A 22,896-nucleotide genomic window follows, 5' to 3' on the forward strand; every position below is an offset into this window, starting at 1 on the left:
ATATATATATATATATATATATATTTATATATTTATAGTAGGACATTTACAAAATATCTTCATGGAACATGATCATTACTTAATATCCTAATTATTTTTGGTATAAACTGTATTTTAAGTAATGACTTTAGCTAGAGCATAACACATACTCAACAAATACGTTGAATCAGATGTAGTTTATTAACGTGGTAGCATGTCCCAGCGGTGGTGGGCTTCTTCTTCTTACAGGGTCAGGGTTTTGCTGGTCAGCATGGCTCTGTTATTCCCCTCTGGAAATGCTGTAACTACACCATCTGCCAGCTCTGACGGTCATAATTAATCATGTACTCTGACAGTATCTGTTTTAGGGCTCTTAAAAGCATGTAATGGCCTAGCCATTAGCCACACACAATCAAAACAGTTTGAACTTAATTAAATGAAGAAAACATTTCCACTCAATTAGTTGAGGTCCACACAACAAGAATAAAACAAGTTCATTTAACCAAATTATGTTTTGTTGATTTAAGAGTATTAATTAAAAGATAATTAGTTATATAATAACTAAAGCATGTTAAAAACAATTAAAAGATTAGTCCACTTCCAGATATTTTTTTTTTTATAGCGCTTTTTACAATACAAATTGTTGCAGAGCAGCTGTACAAAAGTTTTAGGCTACTTCAATATATTTAGTAGCTTATTAGTGGTGAATACTGTATGTTGAGTCGATGTACATATGATATAAATATTAAAATCAGTAACTGTGTAATCAAACAGATGATGAACAGTGAACACTAATTGCAATGGTTATGTGCTGTAATCAACTTGTAGGAAAATTATGTAGTGCTGTATGTTGTTTCAAGGCTGGCATCATCGGCGGTCCTCTGAGGGGTTGGCATCATCTCTTCTTCTGAATCCAGACTGAATCTTGTGTAAACCCTAGTTACCACGGGATGGAAATCCCGTGGCAGAGACAGAGAAACAAAGAAATAATTAGCATAGCTAATTATACTCACCTCCATGTGATCCAAGATGTTCATGTCTTTCTTTCTTCAGTTGCAAAGAAATTAAGATTTTTGAGGAAAACATTCCAGGATTTTTCTCCCTATAGTGGACTCCAGTGGTGGCTAATGGTTTAAGGTCCAAATTGCAGTTTCAATCGAGCTTCAAAGGGTTCTACACGATCCCAGCTGAGGAATAAAGGTCATATCTAGTGAAACGATCAGTCATTTTCTACCAAAAATGCACATTTTCATACTTTTTACCACATATGCATAAGCACGTTGGAAAGGTCACATGCTGTTAGTTCTTTGTCTGTGTAGTATAGTTTCAGAAAAGGTAGGGAAGGGGGCGAAAAACTCCATCTCATTTTCTCCTCTAATTTCAAAATTGTCCGACAAAGAGTGTTTGACATTCTTTACACGTTTGCTTTGTGAAAACTGGGTTGGTCACATATGCATGATTACATAATGTGTGAGGCCAAGCTAGTCCAAGATGAGCATCTGTGATTAAAAAGTATATAAATTGTAATTGTTTTTAGAAAATGACATCATTTTGCTAGATAAGACCCTTATTCCTCGACTGGGATCGTGTAGAGCCCTTTGAAGCTGCACTGAAAAGACCTTCAACCTGTTGGCCACCGTTGTAGTCATTATATGAAGAAAAATCCTGGAATGTTTTCCTCAAAAATCTTAATTTCTTTTCGGCTGAAGAAAGAAAGACACGAACATCTTCAGCTGGATGCTTATTAATTTCACTTTTAATGTGAAACTGCATTTACAGTTGCCAAAAATATAACTTTTGGATATTTTGTTATTAAAAATAAGTAAAACCAGCCGAGGTGACAAAATGTAACACAGAAATAATGTTTCCATAAAAAGTGACTAAGTAACACAATTAGTTAACTTTTTCGGTAAAGAGAGGCAATATTGTAATGCATAACTTCTTAAAAGTAACTTTCCCCAACATTGATCACAACTACTCAAAAATCATTAATAGGGAAAAAACTAAATAACACTGCACTTAAATTTAACGCTGTGCAAAGCATGCTGGGAACTTGAGGAAAGTTACTTTTAAAAGTAATGCATTACAATATTGAGTTACTCCTTAAAAAATAACTAATGACATTACTTAGTTACTTTTTTATGGAAAGTAATGTGCTACGTTACTTTTGCATTACTTTTTAAATCTGGGCTGGGCTTGCTTGTTTGTTTTTAATATAAAAAGTTCTATTTTTGGTAAATGTAAAAGCCTCAGGCTTAGAGAAAAGTGAATTCTCGCCTGTACAGTAGACTGAAAAAGAAAAAAATGTCAACTCTTTAGCAATAAAAAAAAGAAAAATCTTGAGTAATTTTTGCTTATTATTATGGATGAATTGGATCATCGAAGGTCAGCAGCAAAGACATCAGTTAATAAAATGGGATTAAATACATAAAGGATATTCGTATTATTTGACATATTTAATTATTGCAGGTTTGCACAGAATTTCACTGTTTTTATTCATTTTGACGAATACTGTATCTGTTTTTTGTGAGTGAGATGAATTAATGCATGTTCACATTTATTTTAGAACTAAAGTAACATCTTGCAATTTCTAATGTGTTAGTAATGCGTCAAAGTAATGCGTTACTTTACTAGTTACTTGGAAAAAGTAATATTATTACGTAACTTGCGTTACATGTAATTAGGGTGACCATACGTCCTCTTTTACCCGGACATGTCCTCCTTTTTGGCTGTAAAATTATGTCCGGGGGGATTTTGTAAAATATCATAAAATGTCCGGTTTTTTCTTTTTACCTCATTTCACTGACCGTCATTAATTCAACAATTTAAATGCAGCCACTGCCCACCGTCATTATTCTGAGGTACCTGCAGTATGAACTGGCCATCGGGAGCACCGGGACATTCCCAGTGGGCCGATCACCGAAGCGAGGGAGACCAACCCCATATTAGGCGCTATTTTAAATTATAGCGCATTCAAAACCGCAAATAGCCGAAAAGTGTGAAGCGGTGGGATCAATCACCCGCACAGTGCTGACGAACGCGCGCTGCGCTTCTGCCACGATGTACAGTGATAAACAGTGTAAGTTGCTTGATCCATTCAGATAACACACAGAATTGTAATACAGTCATGTGATATGAGAACATTAAAGGATCTGTAAGTTCTGCTGGGCTGGCTAAAAACAGCCACGACACTGGATACTGCATGATGAAGTAAAGTGGAAAATGCCAATAAATAATTACTGTCAAAACAAAATTATTACAAATTTCATAGTTTATAATTACTATTTAATTTTAAAAACCATATAACTAATGTTTTTTTGTGACCACCGTCTTACTACTAATATTCTAATCAATAATTTCTTTTAATTTTTAGTTGTAATTCGTTTTAATTGGAGTAAAATGTTAATTCAATAAGAGCCTGATTAAAGAATAAAATATGGGTCTTATATAAATCAGGTGTTTACTATACATAATAAAGTTCTTAAAGGGACAGTTTACCCAAAAATAAAAATTGTCATCATTTACTCAACATCATGTAATTTCAATAATTTCAATCCTGTATGAACTTTTTTCTTCTGTGTAACAAAGGAACATACTTTGAGAAATTCAAAACTTTTTTGTCTATAGAGTAGAAATCAAGGGTAACCAAATATGTTTGGTTACATTATACAAAATATCTTTTGTGTTCCACAGAAGAAAGTAAGCCATACAGTTTTGGAACGACATGAGGGTGATGATTTTTATTAATGAATGTTTTTTTTATTACATAATTTATTAGCAAAAAATTTCCTGCATTCTAGCTCAAAATCAGTGCTTTACTGCATGCATTTCTCTGTGACAAAAATGTAATTAAGTTTGTTGCATTTGAATTCAGCAGTATTTATCATTATTTGTTTAAATCCTGTTTTATTCATTCATGTACTCCAATTAAAGACCCTATAACCCTGCTGAAATAAACAGCTTAAACCAGCCTTGGTTGGTTGGCCAGTTTAGGCTGGAAGTAGCTGGTTTTAGCTGGTCTTTTAGTTGGTGGTTTCCGAGCCTGACCAGCTAAGACCAGCCTGGCCAAGCTGGAAAAGTGGTCAAAACCCTTCTAAAACCAGCCTGCTGACCAGCTAAAACCACCCAACCAGCACAGGCTGGTTTTAGCTGGGGTTTTTTTCACCAGGAAACCCAAGAAAACTTTCATGTGGAACTTGTGGGCCGGATGGGCTGAATTTGTCCAGGGCCGAATTTTAACCCCAGTCCAGCCCTGGGTACCTGTCTGATGACGTGAAAGACCCAACTGTCAAAACAATACAAAGAGGAACTGCGCTGCAAGAGCTGTGTGTCACTAACATGCCGAAACGCAAATGTAGTTTCACAGACAAATTGGGAAAAAAAAAAAATGTTTTACAAGGCAATTCTTATTTAAGCATTTTATGTATTATTTATTTATGTTTGTATTAGGCCTGTATAAAGAAAAGACTAAGAGAGATGATATTTTTTACAGGGCAATACGGTTTTGATATAAGATTTAGTTCAAACAGAAAGAGAATTTAAATAAATGTGTGATTTCTAAAAGCGCCTTTTTGGGGGGGGGGGGGGGGGGGTGGGGTTGGGGGTCCTCTTTTTGGATTCTCAGATAATGGTCACCCTACATGTAATGCGTTACCCCCAACGCTGGTCACAGCACAAAAGTAAGTTGAGGTCGTTGACAAAATGTTCAACTATCAATGTTCAAATAAAAAACCTCCAAATTGAGCATAAACTAAAATGACTGAACATGAACATGACTGTGATCTGAAGCTCTGGAATATCATGTCATTTACATCAGACAGTAAGAAAGCCACTAAATTAAGTGAGGACCCATTAAAGTGTTATTTCATATTTGACTAAATGAAACCAAATTTATTTTTGAGCACTGGATATATATGTAATCCCAGTGGAAGTGAGTAGGCTTTGCTTTTATCCGCTGATGACACATTTCTCTGAGGAAAAAAAACATGAAATCCTTTGAAATGTCAAATCTCAATATTAAAGTGTTTGCACTAGGCCAAAATCTATCACAGATTTTCTCTTCTGCCACCTGGGACATGCAAGGATTTATTTATTAAATTTAAAATTTTAACTGCAAAAGCTGTCACTGGGGCAGTACCTTGTCAAAAGGTACACATGTCTATTATTCAGGTTCTAATATGTACTTTTAGTGTATTTGTATAAACCCTTTAGGGATAAATAAGGTACAAAGGTGTACTTTTCAAAAAGGTTCTGTCCCAGTGACAGATTTTGTACCTTTTTTTCTGAGAATTTAGCTAAGCTTTCATTGAGTACGGGATGTTCCAGGACCAATAAGGTCGCAAGGGTACTTAATGGAAAAACCCACAGGAACAGGCCTTACATGTCATTATTACACGGCTCTTTGGAATGCTCGATTCTGATTGGTCAGTTGAGACATTTGCAGGTTCGTTCTTTTCAAATAATCACCGCTCCAAAGTAATAACGCATAGCCGGTACTACTTGTATGTTTAAAATCCCTCCGTGCCAACAAAGATTACCGTTTGGCGCCATCTTGTGACAAACACTGGACAACCACAATTAACAATGGAAAATTTCGACATTAATCTATTTAAATTGTCTTACTAACGTACATAGTTTGAATGTTAGTCACGTGGTACTATATCGTTTCGCGGAAGGATAAAAATGTTAATTTAAAACAAATATGCCAATAAAAGGTTTCAAATTCATATTCATGTCCAGTTTTTTTCCTTATGTGGCAAGTAGCCGTGTAATAAGCGGGATAATGTACAGGCAGCCGGTAGTTATCGCAGAAATAAGCCCCTTCAGTGTGATACAAGACCCTCCGCTTCGCTTATTTCTGCGATAACTACCGGCTGCCTGTACATTATCCCTTACTTATGTTAAACATGCTCCTAATCTGATGTTTGATATAGTTAAAATAAAACAGACTACCATGAACAATAAAGATGTTAAAAGATGTACCAGTATAAGCGATTGCTGGACAAACTCTGTGTGACGGTGCAAACAGAGACGAGGAAGCAAATGCAGTGCAATGAACGTTTATTGAGACAAACAAAGAACAAACTGCAAAGTGGTGAGATCCCTCGGCTGGTGTGACACAGGGGCTTGATGGCTGCGGTGATGTGGCGTGATGATCCCGTGAAGGTGAGTAAATCCAGAACACTGACGAAATACACATCCAACGAGACGAAGACACGACCAACAATCCTGACACGAACCCAAATCCAGAATGAACTATCGACAGAGGAGATGAAAGCGAGGTGAGTATATATAGCCGGGGATGATGAGATGCACCTGTGGAGGACTGATTGGCAGCGTGCTGGGGAGCATGACGTCACACGCATACACACACATACCACATGATAACGAGACAGAGAAAAACACAACAGATGTATGTACCGTGACAGTACCCCCTCTCCTAAGAACGTCCCCTGACGTTCCCAGCCTCCTGCACCTGTTGATTAAATTCATCAATAAGAGAGTGATCCAGGATGTCTCTGGCAGGCACCCAACTTCTCTCCTCCGGACCGTAACCTTCCCAGTCCACCAAGTACTGGAATCCGCGCCCCCTCCGTCTCGAGTCCAGAATGCGATTAACCGAATAAGTGGGTTCCCCATCTACGAGTCGCGGCGGTGGAGGAACCGGGGCAGGCGGATTAATACGTGCAAAAAAAACCGGTTTAATTTTGGAGACATGAAACACGGGATGAATTCTCCTGTACACTGGAGGAAGTTTGAGGCGGACTGCCACCGGACTAATGATTTTGGTGACAGCAAACGGGCCAATAAATTTAGGAGCAAGTTTATTCGAAACGGAACGCAGAGGAATGTTCTTAGTAGAAAGCCACACTTTGGAACCGACGACGTATACGGGAGGCTTAGACCGGTGGCGATCGGCTTTAGCCTTGGTGCGCTCTCTCACTTGGAGCAGAGTCTCACGGGCTCTAGTCCAAGTGCGATGACACCTCTGGACAAAGGCGTGGGCAGAGGGGACCGCGACTTCGGATTCCAGACTGGAAAAAACTGGTGGCTGGTACCCTATACTACCTTCAAATGGGGATAGGCCCGTAGATGATACTGGTAACGAATTGTGGGCGTACTCCACCATCGAGAGTTGTTGGCTCCAGGAGGAAGGGTTTCTAGTGACCATACATCGCAACGTTCTCTCCAAATCTTGGTTGGCTCTCTCAGTTTGACCATTGCTTTGAGGATGGAACCCCGAAGAGAGACTAACAGTGGCCCCCAGTAATTTACAAAACTCTTTCCAAAATTTGGATACAAATTGGGGTCCCCTGTCAGAGACCACGTCCGTCGGGAGGCCATGTATCCGAAAGACGTGGTCAATGACAGCTACCGCTGTCTCCTTGGCTGAAGGTAATTTGGGCAAGGGGATAAAATGGGCCGCCTTCGAGAACCGGTCCACCACGGTCAAAACTACCGTGTTGCCCTGGGAGGGCGGGAGGGCGGTAACAAAATCTAGAGCGATGTGGGACCAGGGTCTCGAAGGGACCGGCAGCGGTTGAAGGAGCCCATCTGGAGGTCTGTTAGAAGTCTTACCAGTGGCACAAACTGAACAAGCCAAAACAAAACTGCGAACGTCACGAGCCATAAGAGGCCACCAAAACCGTTGCTTGACCAAACGTATGGTACGATTAACTCCTGGATGACACGCTACGTTAGAGCAATGACCCCATTGAATAACCTCAGACCGTAATTCCTCTGGCACAAATAAACGGTTCGGTGGGCAAGCGTCCGGAGGCGTTACCCCTTCTAAGGCTGTTTTAACCTTCGTTTCGACCTCCCAAATGAGAGTTGAAACGATAAGCGTCTCAGGAAAAATACTCTCGGGAGTAGACGGGCGATCGGCGTGGTCAAAAATGCGTGACAAAGAGTCGGGTTTGATATTTTTGGAACCCGGGCGGAACGAGAGAGTAAAGTCAAAACGTCCGAAAAAAAGTGCCCACCGAGCCTGCCTAGAGTTCAATCTTTTAGCAGTTTTGATATATTCGAGGTTCTTGTGATCGGTCCATACAATAAAGGGTACCCCCGACCCTTCTAGCCAATGACGCCATTCCTCTAAGGCCAACTTGACTGCCAACAACTCCCGGTTACCAATATCGTAATTTGATTCCGCAGGTGACAGACGATGTGAATAAAACGCGCAAGGATGCATCTTGTCGTCTGTGGTCGAACGCTGTGAGAGAACCGCACCTACCCCCACCTCTGATGCGTCAACCTCCACCACGAACTGACGTGAAGGATCAGGGGTCACCAGGATGGGAGCCGAAACAAAACGGCTTTTCAGTTTGGAAAACGCAGCCTCGGCTGCGTCAGACCACCTGAACGTCGTTCTGGGGGAGGTTAAGGCTGTCAGAGGTGCGGCTAGTTGGCTGTAATTGCGGACGAACCGTCGGTAAAAATTGGCAAACCCCAGAAACCTCTGTAGGGCCTTACGGGAATCTGGAGTTGGCCAATCCACCACAGCCTGAACCTTCGCTGGATCCACACGAACTCCCTCAGCCGACAAGATGTACCCTAGAAAAGGAACAGACTGTGCATGAAAGTCGCATTTCTCCGCCTTGACAAAAAGCCCATTCTCTAACAGCCTTTGGAGCACTCGTCTGACGTGCTGCACATGTTCCTGGAGAGAAGAGGAAAAAATCAATATGTCGTCCAGGTAGACATAAATGAATTGATCGACCATGTCTCGCAGCACATCATTGACGAGTGCCTGAAAGACCCCTGGGGAGTTGGACAAGCCGAAGGGCATGACCAAGTACTCAAAGTGCCCCCTGGGGGTATTAAAGGCGGTCTTCCACTCATCTCCCCTCCTGATGCGAACCAAATGATAAGCGTTTCTTAAGTCCAATTTAGTGAAGACTGACGCTCCCTGCAACCTCTCGAAGGCTGAAGATATCAACGGCAAAGGATAGGTATTCTTTACCGTGATATTATTCAACCCCCGGTAATCAATACAAGGTCGCAGAGATCCGTCTTTCTTCCCCACAAAAAAGAACCCCGCCCCCGCTGGAGAAGAGGAGGGTCGAATGAACCCGGCTGCTAGAGAATCAGAAATGTATTTCTCCATAGCCTCTCTTTCAGGAGTAGAAAGTGAATATAATTTGCCCTTAGGCGGAGACGTACCTGGCAGTAAATCTATAGCACAGTCATAGGGACGATGAGGAGGGAGAGAATCAGCCCTAGACTTACTGAACACTTCCTTCAGGTCGAGGTACTCCGCGGGCACGTTACACAGATCTGTCGTCTTTTCCTGCAACACAACACCAGAAACAGACGAACAAGCAGACACAAGACAGGACTCATGACACTTAATGCTCCACTCAGACACAGACTTAAGCTGCCAATCAATCCTGGGGTTGTGTTTGATGAGCCAAGGGTGACCTAAAACAACGGGTGCATGAGGGGAGTCCAGTATGTAAAAGGAAATACTCTCACGGTGATTGCCTGACACCGTGAGAGTAACAGGTTCGGATATGGTGGTGATGGTGGGAAGAGTCTGACCGTTGAGGGCGTGGACGGCGATGGTACTACTGAGGGGAAGAAGTGGAACATGGTGAAGAACAGCAAACGAAAAATCCATAAAATTACCTTCCGCCCCCGAATCCAGTAGTGCAGTGCAACGGATGTCGTGAAGATGCCATGCAAGCCTAACCGGAAGGAGGGTGGAGGAGGGTCTAGACGAGGGCTTGGTAGCGGAGATCCCACCCGACAGTAGCCTCACATTTACTGCCGGGCCTGCCCTTTTACCGGACAGCTGGCAGCAAAGTGCCCAGCTGCCCCACAGTACATACACAATCCGCGGGATCTCCGCCTCTCCCTCTCCTCCCGAGTAAGCCGAGCCCGACCCACCTGCATAGGCTCGTGATCGTCGAAGGGACTGACCGCGTCACTGCCGCTGGCTCGAGGTGAGAGTCCCTCCCCAGGGGGGAACCGAGCGGGTAACCACCGCCGCTCGGCTCGGGAGAGTCGAGCGTCCACCCGCAGTGCCAGGTCGATGAGGGCGTTGAGGTCTGCGGGCAGATCCAGGGCGTAGATTTCCCGTTGGACGCGGTCAGCCAGCCCATGCAGGAACATGTCCCACTGCGCCTCCTCGTTCCATCGGCACTCTGCCGCCAGGGTGCGAAACTCGATGGAAAAATCAGAAACGGACCTCTCCCCCTGCTTGAGGTCCGTTAGTCTCCGCGCAGCCTCTCTTCCGGTGGCTGCGCGGTCAAACACCCTTTTCATCTCGGTGGCAAGTGCCGAGAACGAGGCACAACACGGATCCTGGTTTTCCCACACCGCCGTGCCCCAAAGGGCTGCCTTCCCCGTTAACAGGGTGAGCGCGAACGCCACCTTGCTCTCCTCACTAGGAAACGTGCGGGGCTGTAAAGAAAAATGCATCGTACATCTAGTGAGGAAAGCTCGGCAGAAGTTCGGCTCACCACTGTACAGCTCTGGTGGGGGAAGGCGGGGCTCCGGTAGATGGGCAGCCCCAGATGGTCCAGGAAGGGGAACCGGAGCGGCCGACATGGGCGGCGTGGGTGGCGCAGCGGGAAGTTGCATTTGTTGCATCCGCTGGGTCAGGTCGGACACCTGTGTCACAAGAGCTCGGACGGCCGTTCCCGTGTCCGTGGAGCTCTTCTCCTGGGCTTCCAGCCGAGAGATGCAAGACATCAAACATTCCTCCAGAGTGAGACGTGAAGATCCTGCTGCTTCCATTGATGGTCGATAGTTCTGTGACGGTGCAAACAGAGACGAGGAAGCAAATGCAGTGCAATGAACGTTTATTGAGACAAACAAAGAACAAACTGCAAAGTGGTGAGATCCCTCGGCTGGTGTGACACAGGGGCTTGATGGCTGCGGTGATGTGGCGTGATGATCCCGTGAAGGTGAGTAAATCCAGAACACTGACGAAATACACATCCAACGAGACGAAGACACGACCAACAATCCTGACACGAACCCAAATCCAGAATGAACTATCGACAGAGGAGATGAAAGCGAGGTGAGTATATATAGCCGGGGATGATGAGATGCACCTGTGGAGGACTGATTGGCAGCGTGCTGGGGAGCATGACGTCACACGCATACACACACATACCACATGATAACGAGACAGAGAAAAACACAACAGATGTATGTACCGTGACACTCTGTTGCCGTCTCACACTCACTTAAGTTCACTCAAGTTTATTGATGCTGTGACTGTGAGTCACCACTGCAGTGTATTTTGCAAATGACCAAAGGACTTTTCCCACAGTCATTTTATATTATAATAAAACACTGCTATATAACACCATATTCTTCCATTTATTGCATTGTTCTGTATTGATAGACTCTTCTGAAATATAGCTGCATCCTCATACAGTAGGACACCTTTTCAATGTAAATCTATAGAATTTATGCTTGATTTTCACTTTCTCTCTCTTTATGTGCACTTGTTGTATATACATTAATATATAATTCATCATTATACATGTGTAATTGCAAATACAGTTGATGTCAAAAGTTTACACCCCCTTTCAGAATCTGCAAAGTAGTAGTTATTTTACGAAAATAAGAGGGATCATGCAGGATGCATGTTATTGTTTATTTAGTACTGACCTGAATGAGATAGTTCACATAAAAGATGTTTACATATAGTCCACAAGAGAAAATAATAGTTTAATTTATAAAAATGACCCCGTTCAAAAGTTTACATACGTTTGATTCTTAATACTATATTGTTACCTGAATGATCCACAGCTGTTTTTATTTTTTATTTTTTTTATTAATAATTGTTCATGAGTCCCTTGTTTGTCATGAACAGTTAACTGCCTGCTGTTCTTCAGAAAAATCCTTCAGGTCCCACAAATTCTTTGGTTTTTCAGCATTTTTGTGTATTTTAACCCTTTCCAACAATGACTATATGATTTTGAGATCCATCTTTTCACACTGAAGACAACTGAGGGACTCATATGCAACTATTACAGAAGGTTCAAACACTCACTGATGCTCCAGAAGGAAAAACGATGCATTAAGAGCCGGGGGTGAAAACTTTTGAACAGAATGGAGATGTGTACATTTTTCTAATTTTGCCTAAATATTGCATTTTTTTGATTACTGCCCTTCAGAGGCTACAGAAAATAGTTACATGTTTCCCAGAAGACAAAATAAGTCAAATCTACTCTCATCTTCAAATTCAAAAGTTTTCACCCTCCAGCTCTTATTGCATTGTGTTTCCTTCTGGAGCATCAGTGAGGGTTTGTAATGTTGCATATGAGTCCCTCAGTTGTCCTCAGTGTGAAAAGATGGATCTCAAAATCATACAGTCATTGTTGGAAAGGATTAAAATACACAAAAAAATGTTGAAAAATCAAAGAATTTATGGGACCTGAAGGATTTTCTAAAGAATAGCAGACAGTTTAACTGTTCAGGACAAGATTAACAAGGCATGCATGAACAACTATCACTAAACAAAAGAAAAAACACATCTGTGGATCATTCAGGTAACAACACAGTATTAACAATCAAGGGGTGCAAACTTTTGATCCAGGTCATTTGTATAAATTCAGCTATTATTTTCTCTTGTGGACTATATGTAAACATCTTTTATGCGAAACATCTTATTCAGGACGTCAGTACTAAATAAACAATAACATGCATTTTGTATGATCTCTCTTATTTTGCTAAAATAATTAACATTTTGCAGATTCTGGAAGGGGGGTGTAAACTTTTGACTTCAGCTGAATGTCAAAATACACAACATAGAAGATTCAATGGAAGATTCAATTGTCAGTTCATTCATAAGTAACTTTTACCATATTTAAATTAAATTAAATATTCCAAAAATTAATGTCTTAACTGTTTAGTTTTAACAGTATGCAAGGCTCATTCACTCATAAACTGAACTAGTTCATGCTCAGGTACTGTAGGAAGTCATTATTAGAATGGAAAGACTGTAACACAATATATTTCATCATTTCTGTGTTTCACTTTGACTCGTTCAACTCCCCTGCCTCATTATTTACTTCTCTCCCACCATCAGCCTGTCAATACAGTCCTTAGATTTGCCTGTGAATCTGTGTACTTCTCCCTGTCTTGATTCTCTGTTCCGACGGGCGGTGACTCATTTACTGTAGAGTTATCAGCAGATAGTAGATGCACACTATTGAGCAAAAGCCTTCTGACGCACACATGCAAATAGAGGATCCTTTATCCAGAGACCTGAGCGATGCTCACCAGTGGCCATGATAAATCTCATTTTTCACAGGAAAAGTAATTCACTGGTAAAATATTTGCAGGGCAGATATTATGAACAATGGGCTTGTTTCAAGATCGAACTGGCCATCTGTCACGAAAAGGATGATCATATGCTTTTGAGGATGTGCATAGTGCTTAGATTGCATGTCGTGCGGTGGCTGCAAGACCTTGGGGCGTGATCGTGTTTTTAGCAACCTTTTAAAGTGCTATCTTAAAGATTAAAGAGAGAGAGATGATGAATTAGTGCCGGAGAAGAATTCATAAGCGTAATTAGGTATCGTCTGGCTCTGTGTGTGATCAAAGGTTTGTCCTCCGGATGTGGGCGACATCCAGGAAAGCTAGAAAATAACACCTTTTTTTTTTTCTCAAACTGCCATACAGTGGAACTTCTATTAGCAGTTTGGTTTTCATCCTCAATTCTCTATGATCTGTATGCTCTTTTAGTGAGGTAAGGTTCACTACCTTTAGTATAGAGGAAGGCTGCAGGTGAATAGGGAAAAAAACATTAACTATTAGTTATCACCTTAATTACCTAGTTAATTGATTAAATTTTTTGTATAACAAGTTTTTTAAAATGTTAGTTTTAAATATGCAAATGAGGCATTATTTAATGAAATATGTGCAAATTTGCATACATTTATAGTACAAAAATATAAAAACTGGATGAAGTTGGTTTCTTTTTTTTTTTTTTTTTTTTTGACATATTAAAGTCGAATTTGTTACAAAGGGGATTTTGGGAGATTTCATATTGTCACTCCATAATTCAGAAATAAACTTAGAACAGACAGAAAACATATATATAAATATATATATATATATATTATCATTTTGGGGGGAATAAAATGTTGAATGAGTATGAAATCAAGCAAATTATATATGAACAAATCCCTCTGAAAAAAATCTATAGAATATAGACAGAAATAAAAATGTAAAGTTTGGTGTGTGTAAGTGCTACTGAAGTGGAGATTTATGGCTCTGTGTAGGAGAAAAAAACTCATTTTTGAAAAAACGACCTTTAAAAAAATATGGATTATAATTGAAATCTGTTGACACAAATAGATAAAGTGCTATAAAAGAAACACTTAAGTGTCTTTTGGGTGTTTTCTTTCCACTAGTCTGAAAAAACACTTTATTAAACACCAAAAAGCCCAAAATCTCAAACTTGACAGGTACATGAAAAATGTGTTTTCGCCTGCAGTGTCTCCCCTTAAGACCAGTATGCATTAATGCTAATATATTTACAATGTTACAAAAGATTTCTGTAACACTTTAAAATAACTGCATGCTATGAACCATCAGTTAAGTATTAGTAAATAGTCACTTCATAATTTATAAACCATTGTCCCTACATTTATAGGCAGTTTATAAATACAGCTATAAATGCTTTGTTCTTAATTTATTATCATATCGATGTGTTTAATAATTGTATTTTCATAATTGATTAATGATCAATTCATTATTTCTAAGTATTACACTATTAACCAGTTATTTAGGCATTGACAGTGGTTCATAAGATCATTTTGAAAGTGTAAGTAAATGATTAATAAACTATTTAAAAGTACATTTATACATATTCTTTAGACATATAGTAATACTGTCTTAATAAATGCTTTATTAAGTGAGCTTCTGTTTTTCACTTGTTGAGTTGATTAAAACAAATGAATCGGGGTAATTAGCATGCGTTAGAACAGCTTGGACTATTTGGAATGGTATAGAACTTTGGATTTTCCCATAGACTGTGACAGTTAGCAAAGGGTATGAATAATTTTGGACATCCCACTTTTTGTTCAAATGTAAATAAAAGCTGAGAAATATTTTTTTTCAATGATGCCTCTTGTACATCATCTTATTATCTTTTGGGAGAAGCCTGTGTCATTTCCGGTCAAAAAATAAAAAATAAAAAAAAATTGCTGATTGAATAAAAGTAACTTTAAGTCAATTTGCCAGGGGTATGAATAATTTCGGGCTTGGGTGTATATATATATAGCAAATCATATTAATGTGTTTGATCAAATAAAAAAGACTTGCAGCATGACAGACTTCTTTCAAAAACATTTAAAAAATCTCACCGATCCCAAACTGTTGTTGTTAGTGTATACAATGACAAATATTCAATGTATGGATTTTGACAATTTAGATAAAATTGTAAGATAGAATTAAATTAAATAACAAATCAAACAGAAGAATCCTATGCAAAGAGATACTGATTTGCACTATGTATTACTATTATTGTGGGCGGTGTGGTGGCTTAGTGGTTAGTGCTGTTCCCACACAGCCAGAAGGTCTCTGGTTTAAGTCCCAGCTGAGCCTGAGGCTTTTCTATGTGTACTTTGCATGTTTTCCTTGTGTCTGCGTGGGTGGTTTTCCTCCGGGTGCTTCGGTTTCCCCCATAGACCAGAAAACATGCAGCATAGCTGAATTGGAGAAACTAAAATGTCAGTAGGTGGATGGATGAATTATACTAATTATATATTCTATTAATTATACCTGTGTGTATTTAATTGAAGGGATTTAATAATAACAATAAGATTTCACAGTGAATCATTCCTCTGTGCCCTATGAGTTATGATGGATAATTAAGATGTTTGGAATGCATCTTAAAAAATAAAAGCACCAGACACAAAATACCACTGGTTGCCTTCTGATTCATAGTTACCTTCTGTTCCAGCTTTCTCTGAAGTCTTTTTTGCTTTGCACGTAAATGATTCCTCAAATCATGAGGGTTTTTGAGGAAAAGTGAGCTATTACTTTTCTAAGTGATCAGATTACCATTTTTTCCCTGATAGATGGTTTAACAGGAGGAAATTCACATGGGCTTTCAGTGATGAAGGGTTTCAAGGCATATCTAGTATGTCAGAGGGTGGAAGCTTTTGATATGAACCTGTAAGCAATCACCTAGCAACCGCTCAGAACACCCTAGCAACCAAACAACAATACCCTGTTAACCACAGCACCTTACCATTCAAGATGCAAGCTTTGCATGAGTGAGCTCACATTTTCCAATATACACTCTTGAAGTCAGATTCCAATAGGGTTTTCAAAGAGACAATGCAAAAAACATACCTACTGTATATGTATGAATTACTGCAGTTTCCAGTTGAAATGAGCACTAGAGGCAGTAATGCTCCCACAACTCTTTTTTTTTTCACAGCACTGTAAAATCCAATAGGTTGCGTTACTTAGATATTATCTTTATTTAGTTGCTATAATTACTACACAGCAAAATCCCCAGTGTTAATTTAACACTCTGAGTGTGGACACATACAGACACTGAAGCAGTGTTAAAGTTGACACTGAAGCAGTGTTGAAGTTAACGAGATAATTAGGTGATTAACAAAGTGATGATTGATCATTATTGAAGACACCTGATGTTAATAAGCAGAATCACCAAGGGAGAAAACCAAAATTTTTAAGCAACTATTATAGTGGTCAGTGTTTGCATTAGTTGGGCTCTTGACCCTTAAATCTTTAATACTAGATTTTGTTTGGCTGCTGTATTTGAGTTAAAACAGCCAAACATAAGCTCATGTCATCAGGTGATGATTATGGTTAAATTTTTTTTTTTTTTTTTTTTTTTTGCAACAGTCTTGACAATCCACAGCAGATCCAGCGATTACAACCTGTTTAAAAAAGAAGTGTTTCACATAGGCACACATAGACATCAAGAACCAGCCCATGAATCTCAACAATGGTGACAAGCGGCATATTCAGATAAACAGATCAACTCTGAACTCTCATAATTTATTCATGCCCCAATGCATGATGGGAGTCATGGATGAGTTCTTTGATGGTCACCGTTGTTGTGATTCTCACGCTGATTCTTCATGTCTGTGTGTCTAAATTAAAATTTGTCATCAACTGTCTGATTATGCCAAAAGTGATTGCTCTTTTGTTCACAGCTCCTTGTAGTCTGTAAAGAAATCCAATGTCAAATACTCAAGTCGCTAAATGATGTTTGTGTCAAGTAAATGCCACCTGATGACTTTTGCTCTTGGCTTGTCTGGCTTTTATAACTCAATAAAGCCAAACAAGACCTAATATTGAAGATTTAAGGGTCAAGAGCCCAACTATTGCAAACACTGACCACTATAATGGTTGCTTAAAAAGTTTTCTCCTTTGGTGATTCTGCTTATTAACATCAGGTGTCTTCAATAATGATCAATCATCACTTCGTCAATCACCTAATTATCTCATTAACTTCAACACTGCTTCAATGTTTATATGTGTCCACACTCAGAGTGTTAAATTAACACTGGGGATTTTGCTGTGTAGGTTTTATTAAGCTTTATTAAGGCAAGTAAAACATTTATTTACTGCTTTGAGTAACGCTTATGTTAAATATTCAAGTAGCCACAAACGAACCAACAATAATATATATATGTATATATAGTGGGTACGGAAAGTATTCAGACCCCCTTAAATGTTTCACTCTTTGTTATATTGCAGCCATTTGCTGAAATCATTTAAGTTCATTTTTTTTCCTCATTAATGTACACACAGCACCCCACATTGACAGAAAAACACAGAATTGTTGACATTTTGGCAGATTCATTAAAAAACTGAAATATCACACGGTCCTAAGTATTCAGACCCTTTGGTGTGACACTCATACATTTAACTCAGGTGCTGTCCATTTCTTCTGATCATCCTTGAGATGGTTCTACACCTTCATTTGAGTCCAGCTGTGTTTGATTATACTGATGGGACTTGTTTAGGAAAGCCACACACCTGTCTATATAAGACCTTACAGCTCACAGTGCATGTCAGAGCAAATGAGAATCATGAGGTCAAAGGAACTGCCTGAAGAGCTCAGAGAAAGAATTGTGGCAAGGCACAGATCTGGCCAAGGTTACAAAACAATTTCTACTGCACTTAAGGTTCCTAAGAGCACAGTGGCCTCCATAATCCTTAAATGGAAGACGTTTGGGACGACCAGAACCCTTCCTAGAGCCGGTCGTCCGGCAAAACTGAGCTATCGGGGGAGAAGAGCCTTGGTGAGAGAGGTAAAGAAGAACCCAAAGATCACTGTGGCTGAGCTCAAGAGATGCAGTCGGGAGATGGGAGAAAGTTGTAGAAAGTCAACCATCACTGCAGCCCTTCACCAGTCTGGGCTTTATGGCAGAGTGGCCCGACGGAAGCCTCTCCTCAGTGCAAGACACATGAAAGCCCGCATGGAGTTTGCTAAAAAACACCTGAAGGACTCCAAGATGGTGAGAAATAAGATTCTCTGGTCTGATGAGACCAAGATAGAACTTTTTGGCCTTAAACGGTATGAGTGGAGAAAACCAGGCACTGCTCATCACCTGTCCAATACAGTCCCAACAGTGAAGCATGGTGGTGGGAGCATCATGCTGTGGGGGTGTTTTTCAGCTGCAGGGACAGGACGACTGGTTGCAATTGAGGGAAAGATGAATGCGGCCAAGTACAGGGATATCCTGGACGAAAACCTTCTCCAGAGTGCTCAGGACCTCAGACTGGGCCGAAGGTTTACCTTCCAACAAGACAATGACCCTAAGCACACAGCTAAAAGAACGAAGGAGTGGCTTCACAACAACTCCGTGACTGTTCTTGAATGGCCCAGCCAGAGCCCTGACCCAATTGAGCATCTCTGGAGAGACCTAAAAATGTCTGTCCACCAACATTTACCATCCAACCTGACAGAACTGGAGAGGATCTGCAAGGAGGAATGGCAGAGGATCCCCAAGTCCAGGTGTGAAAAACTTGTTGCATCTTTCCCAAAAAGACTCATGGCTGTATTAGATCAAAAGGACGCTTCTACTAAATACTGAGCAAAGGGTCTGAATACTTAGGACCATGTGATATTTCAGTTTTTCTTTTTTAATAAATCTGCAAAAATGTCAACAATTGGCTGCAATATAACAAAGAGTGAATCCCCCACCAGGGTTGCCAGGTTTTCACAACAAACCCACCTAATTACTGTTTAAAACTAGGCCAAAAGTAGCCCAATTGCATTTCAAGGGGGTGCCCTGTAAAAATCACGTTCCAGAGGATAAAATGCACACTTTGTGGTGGGGTTCCTCTTGTAAAATTAGCATTTCAAGGGGCTTAATATTACATTAATGAGGTCACTTCAACTCGCGGCAAAAGTATGAAAGTAGCCCAATTCCATGGAAAAACCATGGCCTTAGCAACACTGTCTTGTCCCCCCCCCCCCCCCCCAATCATTTGAATTTCCATAGCCAGGATTTATTATAATGATATACTGATGTGCCACATTGTGACATCATAACACCCGTAAAACAACCCTGTAGTCCAAAGGAGCCATTCATTGTAGTTCTTGAGAAGGGATTTTAAAAAAAATGAAATATCTCTCTTTGGAGTGTACTTTGAGATTCGTAAATTTGTAGATGTTTTAAATGACCAAACATTCACACCACACACTGGCTAAAATTCAAAAAGTGAAAAGCATAATAGGACCCATTTAAAACTAAGTGCTTAGAACTACACTGTGCAAAAGCCCCTAATACAAGTGTTGTAGAAACGTGGCCACAAGCTCATGCTTTACCTGGGTCTGTGATTTCATAGAACCTTTTTTGGTTCTTCAAAGAACCTTTCAGTGTACAGTTTTCAAAATAACCATTTTTTTTCTTAATGTGAAGAACAATTGAATCATCTGACAAACCACTTTGAAGAACCTTCTGTGCAATAGAAATTGTACATGGATTTTGAAGGTTCTTCACGGATGCCACCAATGTCAATAAAGAACCTTTATTTTTAAGATTCTCTTCCTTGATTAAACATTATCTCTTTCATTTCACACAGGTTAAAGATGCCCTACCCACCAACCCAGTGACTCCAAGAAAGCCTACAACATTCCCACTGAATCCCTCATCCACGATGAACATTTCAGAGGCCACCCTGTCCCTTTGGGCCATCCATGTCAACTCCAGTCCAGTCTCGTATCTCTTCAACTCCACCGAGACTCCATCCCACGCTAAGCCCAAAGCATGCGAGCAGCTCAATATCGCCACCGAGGTGTTCCTCATCCTCGGCATTGTCAGTCTGCTGGAGAACATCCTGGTCATCTGTGCCATAGTGAAAAACAAAAACCTACACTCGCCCATGTACTTCTTCGTCTGCAGCCTGGCCGTGGCCGACATGCTGGTGAGCGTCTCCAATGCTTGGGAGACCATCGTCATCTACTTACTCACCAATCGCCAGCTGGTGGTGGAGGACCATTTCATCAGACAGATGGACAACGTTTTTGACTCTATGATCTGCATCTCTGTGGTGGCATCCATGTGTAGTCTTCTAGCTATAGCTGTTGATCGATATGTCACGATTTTTTATGCTTTGCGATATCACAACATCATGACGGTGCGCAGGGCGTCACTCATCATCGGCGGGATTTGGACCTTCTGCACCGGCTGTGGAATCGTCTTCATTATCTATTCTGACAACACATCTGTCATTGTGTGTTTGGTCTCCATGTTCTTCATCATGCTTGCACTCATGGCTTCCCTCTACAGCCACATGTTCATGCTAGCGCGTTCTCACGTAAAACGCATCGCCGCCCTGCCAGGCTACAACTCGATCCACCAGAGAGCCAGCATGAAGGCAGCCGTCACTCTGACCATCCTTCTGGGGATCTTCATTGTCTGCTGGGCTCCGTTCTTTCTGCACCTCATTCTTATGATCTCCTGTCCCAGAAATCTTTACTGCATGTGCTTCATGTCGCATTTCAACATGTACCTCATCCTCATTATGTGCAACTCAGTCATCGACCCTCTCATTTATGCATTCAGGAGTCAGGAGATGCGTAAAACGCTGAAAGAAATCATCTGCTGCTACAGCCTGAGGAACGTCTTTGGAATGTCCAGGTAGTTTGAAACCCCAAAAAACAAGAGATGGATTATCATTTCACAAGAATTTAAGAAGTCTGAGAAGAAGGTCCCAACCCTGTTTTGATCTTCTATCATGCAAACTCTTTCAAGAAACTTGCAAAAACCTGGATGATTAATCAAGAACTCTTTGATGCAAAACAGAATGTCGTTGATTATATATGTAGATATTGTTGGAGATTTAAGGAGGCCTTAGAACTATGGAACAATATAATCCTCAACAGACAATGTGATTTAATATCACAGTCTCCAGGGATACGCAGAAGCCGTCAATCAAAGCCTGTGGGAAAAAAACAAGTGCAATCATTTGTCAAATTAACAATGCAAGCCTGTTGTAATGTTGTATAGGTAAGATGATACTGTAATAATGCATGCAATTTAGATTGCTGAATGCACTCTGCGGTTGGTATTGAAAGTGAGAAAGTATGAGAAAAAAAGTATCCTAAGATGAAATACATGCACAATATATACACACATCAGAAGACAGAACATTAAAGTACACTTATATAAGAAATTGTAGGCTGTGACAAAAAATGGGTTTACTGTCATGCTGTTAGTAAAACGTCTGCTTAAGGTTTCAAGGCCTATCAAGTCACTACCAATTTTTCTACATTATCAGGATTTTTGTAATAGATGGAATCAAAATGTTCCACAAATGCCTGTGTATAATGTGTGTGTATTTATGTAGCTGCATAAACGAAATAAAAAAAGACTTATATATTGATACAAAAAAAGCATAACAGAGAAAATAAGCTCTACCTTATTATACTGTGCAACTACTGAAGTAAAAAGCAAAACAAAACATCATTAGTATTGCTGACTTGTCATCACAATTAAAGCATTTGTGGATATGCTGGCAGTTTATATATTATTATAGTAAGCACGATTGTGTACTTGAAGTTGGGGGTCTGCAGTTATTCTCATTCAATGTATTTACCACTGACCCTTCAAATGACATGGCTTTTAAAAAATGTTTTTCGTAGATGTGCTATAAAGTTTCAGGGTGAGAATCAGTGTTCCTGTTGTTTGTCATTATGCTGCTTACCGTCTACAGCCACTGAATAAGTAAATATGTACAAATGGGAGATAAAAGCAAGTGTTTTGTTGGTTGTTGTTGCTGCATTCAAATTCAATCAGTCACTAACAGGGAAGACTAACAAATAATCAGAAATAAAACAAGTACTAAATTACATACAGGTTTCAATTGATTAATCAATGTGTAATTGCATCAAACCACGTTCATTTAGAGTACATTCACCTGTTTTTTAACCTGGTTGACCAAATGCAATTATATTGATATAATCGGGAGACTAGGGGTCAGGGGCGCCGCTAAGGGGGGGAAAGTTAGGACAATTCTAAGGGCCCACGCCCTTTAGGGGCCCCCAGAGATCTGCTTTGGTGTGGCAGGGGGGGCCCAACCTCAGATTTTGTCATAGGGCCCAAAATTGCGAGCGGCGCCCCTGCTAGGGGTAGTTGTCACACTCTGTTCCGCAGTGAATATTTTTCTGGTATTCTTAATTATTCATTCCCACATACACTGCCAGAAAAAAAGGTGAAAAAGCAAACTGACGCTGTACCTACTAACATGCATGCTTTAGAGGTAAATAAGGTACAAAGGAATATCTTTTCAAAAGGTGAACATGCCAGTGATAGCTTTTGTACCTTTTTTCTTAAATCATAAGTGTCGATTTTTCCCTTGAAATTGTAATTGCGATTATTAATTACGATCACAATTTACATTGATTGATGTTTTAAATAGCGTTATACCATAGTTTGAAGCAACTGCATG

General features: G+C 40.2%; 1 protein-coding gene across 1 annotated transcript in view; it reads left to right on the forward strand.

The window, feature by feature from the left end:
* The window catches only part of mc5ra (melanocortin 5a receptor), a 52,403-nt gene extending 29,516 nt beyond the window's left edge, over positions 1-22,887 (forward strand). Inside the window, exon 2 of the mRNA XM_073821626.1 lies at positions 20,029-22,887. Within this exon, the coding sequence (XP_073677727.1) occupies positions 20,104-21,090 (987 nt within the window). The 5' untranslated portion in view covers positions 20,029-20,103 and the 3' untranslated portion in view covers positions 21,091-22,887. The remainder of the gene's footprint in view (positions 1-20,028) is intronic.
* The last annotated feature ends 9 nt before the right edge of the window (positions 22,888-22,896 follow it).

Source organism: Garra rufa, chromosome 17, assembly GCF_049309525.1.
Source record: "Garra rufa chromosome 17, GarRuf1.0, whole genome shotgun sequence".
Classification (NCBI taxonomy): domain Eukaryota; kingdom Metazoa; phylum Chordata; class Actinopteri; order Cypriniformes; family Cyprinidae; genus Garra; species Garra rufa.